The following is an 18534-nucleotide window of genomic DNA, read 5'->3' on the forward strand; positions in this document are numbered from 1 at the left end:
GTGGTGTGGTGCAATATGGGCGGTGCAGTGTCGTGCCATCGGAAACTGTGATTGCGAATCTGTAATGGATGCTGATTTGTGCATCCAAAGGGGATGAGATGGAGGGGTGGAAAGAAAGAGAGGAGAGAAGATGCGTGAGGCAAAATATTCCTCACCTAGTCATGCATAGGTCTGTGAGTGTAGCGTGTATCTCCGTGCAGGGCCGTCTTCACAGCATTGTAGGCCCTGGACTAAGCAATGCACTGGAGCCTCCACCCACCCACCCATGGGAATAAAAATGAAAATGGTCAATAAAATTAAGCCTATACATTTATTGGTACTTCAACAAAATCAATGTTTAAACATGAAAAATATGCTGTAAAGCGAGGATTAATCAAATGATATTTCTTATAATATTGTTAATCTGCAATGACATAACAATACAACATTATTGCATACACAATGCAATATTGTGCAGATTAACAACATTATAAGAAATAACATTTGTCAGATAGTTTAGCACAAATTATTGATATTATAAATATAATTTGAAAAGGGATTTGAATCCCAGGCCTTTCCAGCGAGAGGTCAAGTAATTATCCACTCTGCCAAGAGATCTCTCATGAACAATATGGCAGCATGGGCCCCCTGGAATCGTGGGGCCCCTGGGCCACTGCCCAGTGTGCCCATGCCTTAAGACGGCCCAGCCTCCATGGGGCACTCCGCTTGAGCGTTCCCACCTCAAGAGTCGGCGCGTAATCTCCTGCCGAGTCACTTTGCCGGGGCTCGTGGAAACGTGTGCTCCACACTGGTCCCAGAAGAACATCTGTCGCACACCAACTTCGAGTGTAGATGTAGCAACGGCAGATGAGGAGCAGTGAAGAGAGGGTGGAGCAGAGAAGCAAAGGAGAGGGCAAGGCAAACAGGCGAAGAAGAGGGTGAGGCAGGCAGGTGAAAAAAGAGGGCGGACGGCTTCGCGATCCGCCTTTTATGAGCCCTGGTCAAAGGGTGGGGTAACGACCCGAAGCGACACGCCATGACCCGAATCGCACTTTCCTATTCGGCCACGGCAGTTCGAGACACGCCCTGCCAGACTCCTGGGGCCGGAAGAGGTCACATTCGCACATCCAGCGCCACTCAGCCTGGAGCCCTGCACCAAACTCCTGGACCGCAGCCCGTCCCTCGCCGGCGACCCCCATCCCTCGCCGCCCGTCCTGATGAATTCTGGCGACAGGACGAGGGTCGTTTCAGTCCCACGTGCCCATTCGGGGCATCGAAGGTGAGATGCGGTTGGTGCTGTTGACGTGCTTGGCTTGTCTCCGCATCACGCAGTCCGAGTAGCTTGGGCAGTGCAGCACGCCTTTGTTTGGTGGCGAATTGTATGGATTCGGAGGTGCGAGAAGACGCGGGATGATTTTTCCAGTGTGCGTGAGATGTGTGTGGTCGAGGTGATGAGTTTTTGGTGAGCGAAGGTTGAGCAAGGTGAGATGCCGTTGTAAATTGACGCGGAGATTTGAATGAAAGGGGACACCATGCGTGCGCCAGGCAGCATCTTTGTTCTTCTTGTGATTCTTTCACAGGTGGCTGCGTGGAGTGTATGTGCTTGCTTGCTTGATTTGATTTGTATCATGAATAAAAGAAAGGGTTGAAATGGAAATCGGAATAGGAGATACAGATATAGTTATTAGACGTAGCTATTAGACCCACACAATGCCCTTCGTCCCGTTAACCCACTGGACATGAGGGGAAGATCTGACTGCACGAAGACTAACAAAATAACTGCCTGGGGATCACTGTATGTTGGGTGCCATTGCCTTAGAGTCATGCGGTTTTGCAGAACCGCAACAATATGAAGGAATTTACTCCAATAAAATAATTAATTCATTATTGTATCAAATGCAATCAGAACTTGTTGACATAAAAACCAACCAAACTTAAATAAAAGGTGACGATGGAGTCTGAAGACTTTCTCACAAGACCTGATCAAACAATCAGCCAAATATCCTCTGTTTAACATGATGGCAAAAACCTTCTCAGCACTTTCCACAAAATAATCCTTCACTGAACAAATTCTTACAAATATTGGCAGCTGAGATGAAAAGACATTGTAACCCATTTTAATTGGGAAATTGCTACCTGGATAGGTGGACCAGACGACAGGGAAACTGAAACCATTAACTTTATGATATACACTTGTACTGAAACCATTCTGTCCAACTCTAACCAACACATCCAGATATGCAGCAACTGCACAATCAAAACCACTCCTGTTTGCAATCAGGTTATCTGGATAAATCTTGTGAAGCTGCCGATCAAAAAAAATTACAGTTAACCGCACAAATATCATCGATATCACGACATGTATGAGATAATTTTTTCGCCAATCCTAATTTTTGCTCCATCATCTGTTTGTGCAGAAATGAAAATTCACAGAAAAATAAGAAAAATGTCTGCTGGTAGGGGGCTGTAATTCCCACCCAATGGAATACCTTCAACCTGTTGAAACACTATCCCACAAAAACACACAAAGGTATTACATTAAAATTAACAGCATCCTAACACTTCTGCTTCCAAAAATAATGAAAACTTGAGTAACAAAGGGAGCAGGAGACAAGAGGGGGTGGGAGAGGGAAGCACAAAAAAGTGGGGAACAGAAACATCAGGAGATCTGTGGAAGGGAGAGGGATGGGGTGGGGTACGCGGGGTAAACAAGTTGTACACGATAGGGACTTTCAGCAAGGAAAGCAGGGAATTTGAAGGAGGTGGTTTGGGGTGGATTAACTGGGGTAGAAAAGATCATGGTTTTGGATGGAAGAAGACAAGAGATGGTGGTGAATAGTTGTTTTGAAGACATGGAGGGAAGGGTGGGATTGAAGAGAGTGTGGGAGTTTGCACCAAAGGTAGGGAAAAAGAGGAATGAAAGAATGAAGGAGAGTAGCGATTCTTGATTTTGGTAGTTTTACCAGAAGAGGGTTGCTGGCGGACTTTGAGCACCCTGGGGAAATATGGGGGGTACAGATCTCAGACAGAGTAGGGGGGAGAGGCTGGAGAGAAGACGGTAGAAGACAAAGACCACCGACCTGCCTACGGTGTGAGGCATGAGCATCAGCCCAGAGGGGAGAGCAGTACTCCATCAGGCTGTGGATGAAAGCTTTGTATGTGGTTCGGAGCTCAGGTGTGTCAAGGAAGAACTTTGCACGACGGAGGATTCCCAGTTGGTGACTTTTGAGGCCAGCTTGGAGATGTGGCTTTCCCTGGAGAGATCATGGAAGATAGTGAGACCAAAAAACTTGAATGAAAGGGCCTTCATTAAGAGCCTTCATGTTTGCTGATTTGCATGCCTTTCAAGAGGCGAAAGTGAGTTGTTTTAGGACAGTTGCCTCGCCACAAGCTTCAGTGTGCCATGGGTGGGAGGAAGAGTATGATAACTGAAGAAGAGATGGGATAAATCTGTGCATGACAAAGCAAATTTGTTTGAAAGAAATCCCAGGATGAGATGATGTCGGAGAGAGTAGAAATGGGAGACCAGTTTCGAAGTTTGATGGATGCTTGAAGTCCCTGTCCGTGAGCCTGAGTGCAATGCCAGACTCATCGGTGCTGAGATGGTTCTCTAACAACGGTCAGAGAGATGACCACTCGAACAAGCAATGATCAGATGAATTGATTGGAGCAGGAGAAGAACAGCAGATATTTTCTGGTCAATTGGTCAAAATCAAATCCAGAAGAGATCGAGTCCCGTTGGCTGCTAACTGGGTTGAGAAGTTGACAGATTGTGTCGGTCCCAATGAGTTGCAGAAGTCCTTTGCTGAAGTGCCATGGTAGGTGAGATAGGTACCCACACCCATGCAACTGGCATGATGGCAATTTAAGTCACTACATAAGAGGAAGAGAGATGGATTAGTGGATTGAAGTTGGTCCATGTTTTCAGCGAGCAAGATGTAAATGGAGTCATCACTGTTTGGTGGACGGTACAACACGCATATAAACAGGATGTGGGAGTGGAGGGAGGCCGGTGTCAGAGGTGTTCCTGGGAGTTTCGTGGATTGAGGGCAGTGTCTGGAGAGTGAGGAAAAGAGTTGTTGATAAAGAGCAACTCTGCCACCAGGATGAGGCTCAGGTTTATCATACCGGAGGAGGGAGTAACCAAGGAGAGAAATTAAAGAGTCAGAGATATCTTGAAGGAGGAAAGTTTCTGTTAAGCAGAATATGTCTGGTTTGTCAGATTATGATATTCCAGTGAAGTGTAAAGCTCGACACAGAAAGTGACCAGGGTAAGCCTGGTGTTGGCTGAACTGTGAAGGTGACAGGTTTAAAATCTTTGGGTCTCGAGTTTGAGCCCTTGTTGTACTGTTGAAATAACTTTCAGTGGGTTGACTCAGCCTGTCATCCTTCCGAGGTTGTCAAAATGAGCAGAAACTTACTGGTAACAGGGGCACTGCATCAGCGGTGCAGTCGTGCTTCCAAAACATGATGCCACAAGCTGTGTATGAAACAACAACAAAACCATGGTAGTGGTTAAAATGGAGGCAAGGAGCACGATTAAGGATAAACAGAAGGCATTTTTAAACATAAAGCAACAAGACTGTGGTTGGCTCCAGATCAATATATCTGCATCCATCCCCAGATGAGTATACTTTCCTCATATCCGCGTCCATCCCAGCATGTTTGACATTATCTCGAGTCGGTTTCAATTCACTCGCTGAGGTGACAACACTTTTCATTGCCTTTTCATTGGTGCTCCGATTATTGTGCATAAATGTTTGAAATGTTTAAGCCCAAGAAAATTAAACAAAGGATTTCTCTTCAAGTCAATTGGACATTTTGAAATGCTTTGAGAGCAGACCAGGCCACAGTTGTTCATTTTAGTTATACTTTGTGCACTTTTATTAATTGCTTCACAGAGAGAGAGAGAGAGAGAGAGAGAGAGAGAGAGAGAGAGAGAGAGAGAGAGAGAGAGAGAGAGAGAGAGAGAGAGAGAGAGAGAGAGAGAGAGAGAGAGAGAGAGAGATTGAATAAATAAGAAAGAAAATAAGACCTGTCGCTTCGATAAGACGAAAGCTGACCTTACGGTGATATTTAACCCCCCGGGGATCTTTGACTGGTCGAGGGTTATACATGACCATCACCGCCGCGCCTCAACACAGAGCGCCATTTCCTGTGTGTTTTGTATTTTACGGCGATGGCCCCACTTCACACAGGAGCGACAAAGGTTTCATAGGCTTGAACTGTGTCCTCCTGCACCAGATTCCACGGACACCCAACTGAAGTAAACACGAAAAGAAAAGGTACTGGAGGGCAGAATGAAGCTATTGCTGCTGTGTTTGCTTCTCGTACATTCTCGAGTTGGAGCCATCTTCCTGCAAAATAAAGGAGTGTGGAGTGGGGGGGGGAAGAGAGAGAGGAGGGAAGGGAGAGGGTTAGGAGGAAGGGGGAGAGATTACGGTGTAGCATCAGGTCACGTCATGTATCAGTGCTTGTGAGTGGGCCAGTGTGAGCGAGGAAACGACATGGCATGAGGGGAGGGGAAGAGAAGGACGATAAAACATGCCGAAACAGCAAAATTTTATTTTAAACTTCCGGATTCTGTATAAAACCCATGCTCTGTACCTGGCAATGACGTGCCTCCTTGGATGCGTGCTCACACATGCAGCGACCTTTGCACCACTCTGGTCGGCTCACTCCTAAACTGATTCGTACATGCTACACAATGGGGAAGCAGTTTCTTGTTCAAAAACAATTTGTCAGTCCTTAACAGAGGGAGAGGGTGGGTGAGCAGGAGGAGGTTTGGCAGGGAGAGGGATAGGGTTTGGGGTGGCAGGGAAAAGGATCGGGTGTGTGTGTGTGTGTGTGTGTGTGTGTGTGTGTGTGTGTGTGTGTGTGTGTGTGTGTGTGTGTGTGTGTGTGTGTGTGTGTGTGTGTGTGTGTGTGTGTGTGTGTGTGTGTGTGTGTGTGTGTGTGTGTCCTCCAGAACTCCAAAATCATGAAACCGAGCAGTCTGAAACTTTGCATGTGTACAAAGGGAACTCCAAGGGAGTGCATGAATTAATTTAAACACCCCTTTTTGAGATAATTAATGGCGTGATTAAATTAGTCTTCATCAAGACTCATCCTTGGTCACCTTGCATGGGTCTTACATCACAAATTTTTTTTGTCCTGCTCAATAATTTCTCGACTTGGCACAGGACGTAACGATTCCTGAAACCTTTGACCACTGAGCTTGTTCGACTTTCGGCTCCTCCATCCTGGGATTCCTGGAGAAAAATCTGGCCGCTCACGTTTGTGGAGGTTGGAATAGCGGCCGGTAAAAGTCCGCTTGGGTATTTGGAGGTTTCAATAGAGACTGTTAAAACGGTCGCTCGGGTTCAAAGGGTTCATGATAGTTTTTTTTAAGTTTGTTTTTCACTTTCCTCACTCATATTATATCGAATGCTTGATCATCAAAGCTACGAATCGCTGGATACTTTTGGCTCTTCAGGGTCTTAGGGTCTCAGGGATCTCAACAGTCAAAATGCACATTCCAATAGTCCAGAAATCATAGACATTTAGTCACACGGCGGGACAGAAGGACGGACGGACGGACGGACTCACGCCGAGACCAAGCTCTTTTATCGATTCACTTTAACATTGAAAAATAAAAAATATCAGCTCGTCTCTTGACAACTGTGAGGATCCCTTTCAAAGAACTTTGTGAATGCACTGCACAATAAATCGATGAATTAACTATGTAACCCATTCCAAGTGTTCCCCGCCCCATTCCTCTCCCTTCTACAGATCTCCTAATGTCTCTGTTCCCCACTGATTTGTCCTTCCCACTCCCGCCCCTCTTGTCTCATGCCCCCTTGCTGTGCATTGTGTGAGCTCTCATATGAGCCTCGACAAGGTATACAAAAAATAAATAAACATAATATACTTGTTCGTTCATCTGCCCTTGTGTAATGCTCCTTTCCACCCATTGGTTGGACAGCTTGCCCGATTCCACCGACAACAGTCCTTAGGCTTCAGGCCTCTGGTGTTGGGATTGCATTGCATCGGGCAGGATGCTGGGAGGGGTATAGGAGAGAGGGTGGTGGAGTGAGAGGGAGGTAGGGGGCAGAGTTGGGGGAGGGATGGGGAGACAGGGCGAGGGGAAGGAGGGGGAATGTGTGTCGAGGAGGGCCTTTGAAATAATGAAATATTGTTGCCTCCAAATGTAATCACTCCAATAAATTGGGATGTCAGTGTTTGATCAATTGTCTTATTGGATATTTGTACAATCATCAATATTTGTTGCTCTGATCAATATGCAAGGCATGTTATTCAATACATGAGCCTCATTCTATGATGAATATCAAGGGAAAAGAAACGTGGTGGTGCGCTTTTTTACAATGCAATCAGAATTGCACATGTAAGTTCACTCAGTCAGAATACAGCTTGCCACAGGTGTGCGTGTGCGTGTGCGTGTGTGTGTGTCTATTGGGGGGGGGATGCATAATGTATGAGCTCCCTCTTAAACGACTCGACAAGGGTACATAAAACCCATGTCTTTGCAAAGGTTTTTGTCCAAGAGTTCCGGGAATCTCCCAAGTGGAGCCCGCTCCAGGTGGGAGAGGGTATTACAAGTCCCCACATTTTCCAGTTCAGTGAGGTATTTTGAATTGCATGTTTGAATAAGGATAATAACATAACCCCCCCCCCCCCGGCCACTCCTTTGGGGAGCAGGTGCTTCCAGTACGAGCAAAAAGCACGCAAGATCATACCCTTCTTCCAAAGAATCTTTTTCCAGAAAGACAGCTTTTTGAGGCTCCCAGTTTCCAAGGCAGTTGGCATCTCCATAATCACTAAACGTATCACCTGTGTACGCAGGCACGCACGCACGCAACCTCCTATTGGGATATATATTTAAAAAAAACATGTCACAACAGCTGTACACACACAATATGTAGAGTAATCCACTGGCACATGTGCAAAAATTTCAATATCCCAGTTCCACAAAACTCATGGAAATGTGAACCAACAGCAATCATTGAAAACAAGGATACTCACGTGTGACCTGATGGTTCGATCCAGCGTGAACATAGAAAATAAAGCACTGTAACCGGACATTGTACTCAGATACAAAAAGGAAAAGCAGGCATTGTTAATTGAGGTTTCAGAACCAGTCGTAATTGGAGCAATGGGAATGATAAATAAGAACTTCATGGAGATCCTACAAACCATCCCTGGGAAAATTACCACAAATGAACTATAGTAGCAGGCTTTCCAAGGTTCCGAGACTATCCTGAAAAGAGCCCTCAGAACAAAACTCCAACACAACTTAACAATTTCGACCATGAATCACGATCCTTCATCAAAACGAAGGTGGATACCTCGAGTCCTGGGAGGACTCTGTTCCACCTTCTGAAACCCTAACAATGGAGATAACGATCAACGATACACATACACACATGTTCAGCATTTTATACACACACACAACCACATCTCTCACTCTCTCAAGCCCAGCCCCCGTAGCTTCCCCTTCAAGCACTTACCTGTGAGCATCGCAAGTACACATTTTTCTGGTCTCAATTGTTACCTGGTTTGACACAGGCTCTGATATCAAAGGTCAACTGACAGAGATGGATGGAATTCTGTGGCAAAGAAGAACAAGGATGGAATTTTGTGGGAAAGACAGGGAGGAAGATATTGGAGGAAATGCAGGAGGCCATTTTGTCCATCATGACTGCACTTTCTCAACACATCATCAATTGAATCTGCAAGCCCATTTGTTCAACAACATAGCAGGAGCATGTGAAGCAGTCTTCGGATTAATACTGGAACAGTGGCACACATCAGCACGTCAAGGTGTCACTTTTATTTTACTTATTTTGTTTTGATGGGTGGAGAGGTATGAACGAACACTAGACAGTACACTCAACTTTCAGACAAGATGCTCTCATGGACATAACAATAACTCCACATGTATACAATCAACCAATCACCAATCGAAACAATGTCAACGTACTCCTCCATTCTTTTCCCTATTATACCGAGAGTTGCCTTGTAGTCCTGTGCCATCCGACAATTTCTCCCATCATGAAACTATGTCTCAGGAACAACTAATGTACACCCTCCTAATCACTGTATCCGAGACAGCTTCAAGTTCCTCCATTGTATCGATAAGACTTAAACCCCTGCCGCGAGCAATTCAAACGAACAGTCTTCATGTCTCTGAGGACCTGTTTACATGGTGCAGCAGTTGAGGGAGAGAAATATCCATCACTGTTGTGGTTTTGCGATATCCTGGGGAGTTACATCCAACACATGCAGGAACTCTGGAGTTGAGATGTTTCAGTCGTATTTTGTTTTGATAGATTACCTCTCGCCTCGTATCAGTGGACAGGGAAATACATTGTGTTTGTGGATCAGGTTTGAATTCCCATTGTAACTCTTTACTCAATATTTTCTATTCTTATATCCCTTCTTATCTCCACCCGTCTGTGTTAATTGCTCTCCTTCCCTGCAGCTCTTTACGATGCATCAAAACACAAAACCAACATAACATCACAATCACATTTCATTACAAATCCAACAGCCATCGGAATAAAGTGGTGCGGACCAGTGGGTGCGAACCTCTTCAACGGGAGAAAGCATCTGAACAAAGCACCACGGATGGGCGGGTCTGTCGTCGACTCCGACACAGATCCAGGAGCACAGCCAATGTCAGCTGCCTGGCAATATTGGGGCTTCAACCAGGAGGCTGCAAGAGGGCTGCCTGTTCCCAAACGGTGCCCCACGCAAGACCTTGACAAGTCCAAACATTCCAGAGCTCACAGCCGTGTTGCGATCAAGGAATCTCAAGAGCCAGAGAAGTCATCAAAGAGCAACCCAGGTGAACCTGAGCGTCTGTGAAGATGGGATCTGCTGGAAGCAAACGTGTGAGCCATGGAAGGTGCGCTGACAAGCTGCGGAGCTCCACACCCTGGACAGACCGTCTATTACAAACTGATTTGCACGATCTTTCTCTTGCTTTCCCCAATTAAAATAATTTACTTGGATTGCAAAAAGAAGCCCTGAATGACTTCCCCTCGACTCGTTCAAAGCAGGGGAACTGATACGCCTTCACGATTTCCTCCAAGCATGACAAGATATTCACTGCATTTCTCCCTGTGCGGCACATTACACAATCACACTCTCTTCTTGGCCCCCCTCCCCTGTTCATAGAGACCGAGTAAGCCCACAGGCTTGTGTCAGGTGAATGAGGGGTCGCCAACAAGCCCTGCCTTCTGTGTCTCTCTATCACCCTTACTTATCTAATTTCCCGGCGTGAATGAGACACCGATGTCAGTCTCCACAATGAGGTGATTATCTGAGGGGCTTACATGTTTCAGGGGAAAGAGACTCTTTTGTGACACTTAATTGCAAGCAAATACGTGGTATTTATTTGACGAAACAATTTGTTTCTCACCTGCTCAATTGCCTCTCTCCATTGATGAGACACGAGTGTGCAAATAGAGGATGGGTGTTTTACCCCATGGTTTCATTACGCTCGTGGCTCGGGCTAGACGTTAGTCAGCATTCCAAGTGACAGTATCGCTCGGCCACACTGATTGGAGAGGAGTGGGGCATGGAGAGGCACAGGCCTTATCTGGGGAACCGATTGGCTGGTAAGGCAATGCGGGATCTAGACTCGAGGAGCCTGCTTAAATCGATCGTCTCAGATGACATCTGTGGTTGCTTAGCAACTCGTCATGCGGCAGACTGGTCTGCAGCCCAATGGCTTCAGGGTGAAAGAGTGAGAAGCGGGTCCGCGTAGCCTCTCGGAGTGGTCCCAAGTGGCATCCCGAGGAGGGGGGAGGGGGTGACTGGTCAGAGTTCACAATTGTAATGGTCGACCACACCATGTGTGACACTGTTAGTTCACTCAGCCAATTGATTAACTGCCGTGTCGTCAAAAGCACGGTTCCCCCTCTGCATCACTTAACTCACCGGCATTGTAAACTGACATGGAGCCCTAAGATCCGGCCAGAGTTGAAGGTTGCAGATGGTGTCCGTGGTCTCTCAAGACAAGCCGTCCTCTTGGAGTTATCCAGTGTTGACATCTGTGACAATACTTTGGAGATGTACTCACATTCTAAATGTACATACTTTATAGAAACTCACATTTTAATTGTACATACTTTATACACATACTCACATTCTAAATGTACATACTTTATAGAAACTCACATTTTAATTGTACAAACTTTATATACATACTCACATTCTAAATGTACATACTTTATAGAAACTCACATTTTAATTATTCAAACTTTATATACATACTCACATTCTAAATGTACATACTTTATAGAAACTCACATTTTAATGATACAAACTTTACACACATACTCACATTCTAAATGTACATACTTTATAGAAACTCACATTTTAATTGTATATACTTTATACACATACTCACATTCTAAATGTACATACTTTATAGAAACTCACATTTTAATGATACAAACTTTACACACATACTCACATTCTAAATGTACATACTTTATAGAAACTCACATTTTAATTATTCAAACTTTATACACATACTCACATTCTAAATGTACATACTTTATAGAAACTCACATTTTAATTATACAAACTTTATATACATACTCACATTTTAAATGTACATACTTTGTAGAAACTCACATTTTTATTGTACATACTTTCTACACATACTCACATTCTAAATGTACATACTTTATAGAAACTCACATTTTAATGATACAAACTTTATACACATACTCACATTCTAAATGTACATACTTTATAGAAACTCACATTTTAATTATACAAACTTTATACACATACTCACATTCTAAATGTACATACTTTATAGAAACTCACATTTTAATTATACAAACTTTATATACATACTCACATTTTAAATGTACATACTTTATAGAAACTCACATTTTAATTATACAAACTTAAAATACATACTCACATTTTAAATGAACGTACTTTATAGAAACTCACATTTTAATTATACAAACTTAAAATAAACTCACATTTTAATTATACAAAACTTTATATACATACTCACATTCAAATTGTACATACTTTATAGACGTACTCACATTCTAATTGAACATACTTTATGGACGGACTGGTTGAATAATAATAATAATAATAATAATAATAATAACAATAATAATAATAATAATAACAACAACAGAACATGTATTCTTTCCGACTACGAGATGACATTTTTGTCCTACATCAGCACTTTTTCTGTGGACAAACAGACAAACAAACCCAAATGCAACATCCTTTCCTCTGGCAAGGGTAATAATAACAATTCACAAATAACTTCCATTGCTCCAGCTTGCTATTTAAATACTCAGACATGAAACATTTACACTCATTCTCACGTGTCACATCGTGAAGAAAAAAAGATCAATATAATTTAGAATAATCAAAAAAAAAAAAGAGTAAAAACGTACCTCATGCAAGATAAAATGATGTTACATTTTCCTTGCATTCACCAGCATTTGCTCCCTGTGGTCCCCGTCTTGTGAGAGCCCGCTGTGGGTGAAAAGACAAATGAGAGTGGATATGTGAGATGGAAATGCATCGACGAGGATTGAGGAATTATTTTTTGAGCATTTTAATGAACATCCGGTTCTTTCCTCATCCGGTGGTCTCAGCACCGAGTAACAATTGATATGGCTGTTCAATGGTTTTCTGTCATCAGTCTCAAAGGGCAAGGTCTTTATTCACAGCCTAAAGGAGTATGGATCTCCACTGTGGGTTACCCCCCCCCCTTCTCCCTTTCTTCCACACCATCTTCCACATTTTGGATGCTGTAGCCTTGTGGAGGTCAATGCCCTAAGGATCATTGGTACCTCTTAGCAGGAAGTCAAGGCAAACGTCTCTCCCTTTTCCCATTATAAACCAGTTAGATACCTGAATATTATCTTCTGTCTTGGCTTTTGTCTGGTTATCATCACCTTTTCTCTGCAAGGCTCACTCTACTTCTATGTAGTGGTTCCCTTCTTTAGAGTCCTTTAAAGTAGCTGGGAACACTATGTCAGGTCATTCATTGGCCACACTTGCAATGTTTTATTTTCCTGCTCATGTCCCTGTCCAAACTTGACTTCATGTCCATCATCGAACTGACTTTTATGTCTCTCCAACTGAGGTCTCAGCAAGAGTTGAGGAAAACGAATGTTTAACACGCGACTGCAAAACATTTTGTAACATTCAAACCCGTTTCCTTTGATGCAGTGTTCTTCTGCGGTCGTTTAAAATGTACGGAATCGATGTCGCACAAAAAGTAAACAGTGGAAAGCTTTGTTAGGCTTTAATGCACACCTGGAATGGGCAACCACCTCGTTCACACCACAGACTATTCCATTCCAAGGGGTTAGGTATTCTGATTTGTGAGGACAGCTAACCGTTTCTTCTTCCTCATGTGCTGCAGGAGTTGTGATTGGGTATTCTGTTCCGAAGGAGTTTCTTGGAATCCCAACAAATTTTGTGGTTCCACAGCATGAAGCTCGCTGCTGTGGTCCTTCATTTAGTTGTTTACCAATTTAAGCTTTTGCATTCTGTCCAGACTACTTCACAGAACAATTCACACCTTTGGACATCAGGTGCACGAATATAATATGACTGCACACCATTTCCGTTCAACCTGTGTATTCTGAACAAAGCACAAAAACTCTTGGGCAAACCACATTTCAAAGTTGGCCTCCAAAGCCACTCACCTTCCTTGGCATACCTGAAATCCTATCCTCATGGTGAACCTCAGGGACAAACTCAAATAATTTGTTTCATCTATATAATGAGCATTGTCTGTCCTGTGTTTGCTTATTTATCTCCCCAATAATATGTACACCTCACAGTGTGATTTTCTACTTTCCTCAACAAATAAATTGTAAACTCAATCAGCAAACATCTTCCTACATCAAATATCTTGTCCAAAATAAATTTGTAACATTTTCCTTTCTCATGGTGACTTACCTTGAGAACATAGCACCGATATGCGACACGCGTATGAAGGTCATGCGTGTATCCCCCTCCAAGTTGCTGTGTCGCTTGCAAGACATTGCGGTACTGAGCGAAGTACTCGTCGGGGAAACTTGTTCGAGCTTCGCTGTCGAGGTCTGAAGTGGGAAACAGGTATCAATAAAGGAAGGTAAGAGACAGCGTATCATGACACAAATGTTCTCTCAATATGATTTTTGGCAAAACCTAAGTGCTTGTGAAGTACAAGTAAATGATAGTAAATAACCACTGGGGAAAAACAAAGAACTGGGGAAACATTAATTTGAAACACACCGCTGGGAATAGTCCGAATATGACGAGGTACCCTCACAAAAGTGTACTGAATAGTCCGTTCGTCCAATGCTGTTATGCAGTGTTCTAATTGTGTGTGTGTGTGTGTGTGTGTGTGTGTGTGTGTGTGTGTGTGTGTGTGTGTGTGTGTGTGTGTGTGTGTGTGTGTGTGTGTGTGTCCATCCGTCACTTCATTATAAATGGTTCCTGTTGTCAAAGAATAATAAAAGTTGCGCTGTTGGAAAGCGAATAATCTATTTCCTTGGAACACAATTTTGTATCTGTTTAATTATTAAAACATCTGTTTTGAAAGCCCGTCTTTCCGTGAGTGAAGAAGAAGCAGGACTTGGAACTTTAAAAGTGTGGTTCCAACAGTAAGATGGTCAGAACCCTTTAGAGTAAAGGGTGACGGACACGGAAGGAGCACACAAACAACACAAGAACTTCCACTAAATCTTATAAAAGATACTTTTTTTTGCTTTTCACTTCTTTTTACATCTTCATGGACATTCGCAGATAAACTGCAATATGTTTGTGAAATACAACATGCCGTCTCCTGATTCAACCCATCAGCAAAGCGACGGGGGGAGGCGCCGCCTTGTCGTGATAAAAATAAGGAACATATTAAACAGTTATTGATAATCGTCCATCCCTGATGGTTACCTCGGCAGAACGTCTCCTGTGTGATGAGTGTTCGACAAAGCGCACAGCGGACCAGGTTGTTATGACGGTGCAGTCCTTGTAGGCACGACGCACAGAAAACGTGCTCACAAGGATGGAACCTGTGCGGCCTAACTGCAATGGTGAGGCAAACAGGACAGGTGAGACGCTCCAGGTGCTCCTCTTCATCCGTTGGGTTCGATTTCACCTGAAATCACAACATGAACAAATCACTCCTGGTCGTTGAACACTTCAGTGGAAATATATTATTTTTCTTATGAAGAAACATTAAAAATTAATCGCACGAGCATCGATATTCAGAATTGGTGATACGTGACCAAACGTGTCCCATTCAGGTGTTTCATGTGGAGGTGAATTGAGAGTTTTTCAAAGGGAAGCAGGTAAATAAAGAAAAGGGAATGATCAACAGGTGTGAGAAGTGTGGAGAAGAAATGGGGGAGTTGGAGAGGAGGTGGTGGAGGTAATAAGAGGGAAAGATCTACACAAGGTATACCTTGGACCACCACCTAGATAAGATTGTTCAATGTTGACATGGATTTCCACAATTTCATGGTCGTCCTCGACAGAAAAAGTTTCTCGATTTAAAAACAATTTCTTTCATTCATAAAGGGTTGAAAAGATCGAGCATGACAACAACGTTCGATTTCTTTAACCGATTTTTTTTCACGAGTTCAACACGTGATCTTGAATCCAAATACCAAAGTGTAAGGTTTTTCCAAATCCATGAAAGGCTTGATAATCGTACCTTGGTCTAAAAAAACCAAATTGGACGATCATACAAGGAGCTACCGCTTCCCCATAACCAACCCCTAATGACTTCAACCTCAAATAAACCGTGACCCCCTAACCTACACACACACACATACACATGTGGTGCTGGAAACACCAACAAACCTCCACTGGTTAAAAAAATAATAAAATCATAAACACACGGGGAACCTGGACCCAGCAGGAGGTCATTTGGCCCATCAAGCCTGTGTCATCTCCACATTCCCGAAAACCCCAGGACCGACCATCCCTCTATAGTCAATATTATAATATCATTGTTTATTTTCTCTCTCTGTGGAGCCAAGTCCAAACATCGGAGGTGAGTTCAAGACCTTGTCGGTGGTTGGAGATTCCTCGTCCTCTGAGACATCGTGCCGGTGTTTTGTCGATCTCCTCAATGAACTAAACCATTTTCTTAACCCTCTGAAACATTTGTGTTTCTTTGTTGACGTGTTGTTGTTCTCGAGTTCCACATCAACGACACAATCTGGCACCTCGACCGCTTGGGATGCTTGAGGAGGTGGTGGTGGTTCTGTGGTGGAGAGCACGCCCCCATGGGAAGAAGAAGAAGAAGAATCAGCAGCTGTAACTGCAATATTGCTTGGAAGTTCGACAACTTCGTTCTACGGGATTGGTAAGGAAGACACAAACATGTGATGAGTAAATGAAACATTCAAAATCAAAATGTCCATAAATAAACTAACAGGTTTATCCAAATGGTGAGAAATCCCACTCCCTCAGCATTGTACATGTGGCTTTTCTACAAAACTTCTCGTTTTCTTCAAGGGCTTCACGTTGTTGTCATTGTTGGGATTTATATGATTATTAATATTATTATTGTTGTTGTTGGAGGTCGTTTTTGTTGTTGTTGGAGGTCTGTTGGAGGCAGACAGCTTATGGACCACACCCACCATTGTTCCCAGACGAAATGATATGGCTGTCATTTTGGTTTTCTGGTGGGATGAACACATTAGGTCAGTCGGCCTCTGCTGATTCGTGATTATACACCGTCTGGCTTTTGAACTGTCACTTCTGATGCAACTGTGACGAATCGGCTCGTTCTGTTGTAACTGTGACGAATCGGCTCGTTCTGATATAACTGTGACGAATCGGCTCGTTTTGATGTAACTGTGACGAATCGGCTCGTTCTGATGTAACTGTGACGAATCGGCTCGTTCTGTTGTAACTGTGACGAATCGGCTCGTTCGGATGGAACTGACGAATCGGCTCGTTCTGATGTAACTGTGACGAATCGGCTCGTTCTGATGTAATCGTGACGAATCGGCTCGTTCTGATGTAATCGTGACGAATCGGCTCGTTCTGATGTAATCGTGACGAATCGGCTCGTTCTGATGTAACTGTGACGAATCGGCTCGTTCTGATGTAATTGTGACGAATCGGCTTGTTCTGATGTAACTGTGACGAATCGGCTCGTTCTGATGGAACTGTGACGAATCGGCTCGTTCAGTTGCAACTGTGACGAATCGGCTCGTTCTGTTGCGACTGTGACGAATCGGCTCGTTCTGTTGCGACTGTGACGAATCGGCTCGTTCTGTTGCGACTGTGACGAATCGGCTGGTTCTGTTGTAACTGTGACGATTCGGCTCGTTCTGATGGAACTGTGACGAATCGGCTCGTTCAGTTGCAACTGTGACGAATCGGCTCGTTCTGTTGCGACTGTGACGAATCGGCTGGTTCTGTTGTAACTGTGACGATTCGGCTCGTTCTGACGTAACTGTGACGAATCGGCTCGTTCTGACGTAACTGACGAATCGGCTCGTTCTGATGTAACCATGACGAATCGGTTCGTTCTGACGTAACTGTGACGAATCGGCTCGTTCTGATGTAACTGTGACGAATCGGCTCGTTCTGATGTAACAATGATTAATAACTCTTTTAAAATGCTTTAAATTTGCGTTTCCCAATCGGCCGTTTCCGGGATTTTTAAAGTCAATTCACTCGTGATCAATGGAGGTCCCGCACACCTCGAACGACCACGAACAGGTTTTTGTAAACAAAATGTTTATCACCACATGTAACGTAAACAAAGGTAAATCCCTTGTTCGTCATGACGAGACATGTTATCTCTCTAATCTTATTCATTCACATGGGATGTGAACACGGGACAGACACAGACAAGGTTAATGAGACAGATTAGAGAATGTCATGCGAGTTGTGGGTGATGATTTATTTAATTCTCAGACCCAGCTTCACCACCGACACGTGGGACGTGAACAAGTGGAACATGAGAGAATCGGATCGTGTTCCCACATTAACTAACTAGTCACACGAGCGATGAATGAACCGAGTTACAGAGATCAGTTGATGAAGAGTCATTCTTAATAAACTAATTCTTACCTGATGATTCTCGTCATCGCTTCTCCTCTGCTTGAAACAGCACAACATCTTCCGAACTTTACTTCACTCGAAGTTTCTAACAAACGTTTGTTTCAATCGAACACGTTTAAAAAGAGTTAAACTCGTGTAACACACGTCTACACCGAACGCCGTGTCACCACGACTCACTCAACCACCGAGGCTCCGAAATGAAACAACAAAGTACTCACTGTGAGTCACAATGGAAGGGGCGGGGCATTATCTCCATAGTAACCCTCCATAGCAATGGCCCGATCGAATAAACCGAACTTCCTGATGACAGATGTTACATTTTTTATTTAAAAGGACCTATTTGAAATTTAATAAATAAATATTTTCTTTTCGGACCAGAAGGGAGGATGTTTTCTCCACTTATTACCTTCACATTCTGCGAAAGGTTATGTTTTGGTCGGCGTGTATTTATTTATTTATTTATTTGTAATCTTGTGA

The 18534-nt window shown here is 43.6% G+C and overlaps 1 protein-coding gene across 1 annotated transcript; it reads right to left on the minus strand.

Annotated features, from left to right (window-relative positions):
• Positions 1-10661: 10661 nt before the first annotated feature.
• Positions 10662-18114, minus strand: LOC147022518 (uncharacterized). Its single transcript, XM_085887163.1, has 6 exons — positions 18067-18114; positions 16041-16331; positions 14923-15127; positions 13945-14087; positions 12423-12504; positions 10662-11036 (listed from the first exon to the last, which is right to left on the minus strand). Exons 1-5 carry the CDS (start codon positions 18112-18114, stop codon positions 12424-12426), a joined length of 768 nt encoding a protein of 255 aa, XP_085743289.1. The 3' UTR covers positions 10662-11036; position 12423.
• Positions 18115-18534: the final 420 nt, after the last annotated feature.

Source organism: Eptatretus burgeri, chromosome 7 (assembly GCF_056783735.1).
Source record: "Eptatretus burgeri isolate ZD-2024b chromosome 7, Ebu_testis_v1, whole genome shotgun sequence".
Classification (NCBI taxonomy): domain Eukaryota; kingdom Metazoa; phylum Chordata; class Myxini; order Myxiniformes; family Myxinidae; genus Eptatretus; species Eptatretus burgeri.

Excerpts from the sequence above, each read along its gene's own strand:
- LOC147022518 (XM_085887163.1), bottom strand. The coding sequence starts at position 18,114 with ATGTTGTGCTGTTTCAAGCAGAGGAGAAGCGATGACGAGAATCATCAG. Across the intron at positions 15,128-16,040 it reads AATCTCCAACCACCGACAAG|GTGAAATCGAACCCAACGGA; the intron begins GTCTTGAACTCA and ends TTGTGATTTCAG. Across the intron at positions 14,088-14,922 it reads ACAGGAGACGTTCTGCCGAG|ACCTCGACAGCGAAGCTCGA; the intron begins GTAACCATCAGG and ends TTCCCACTTCAG.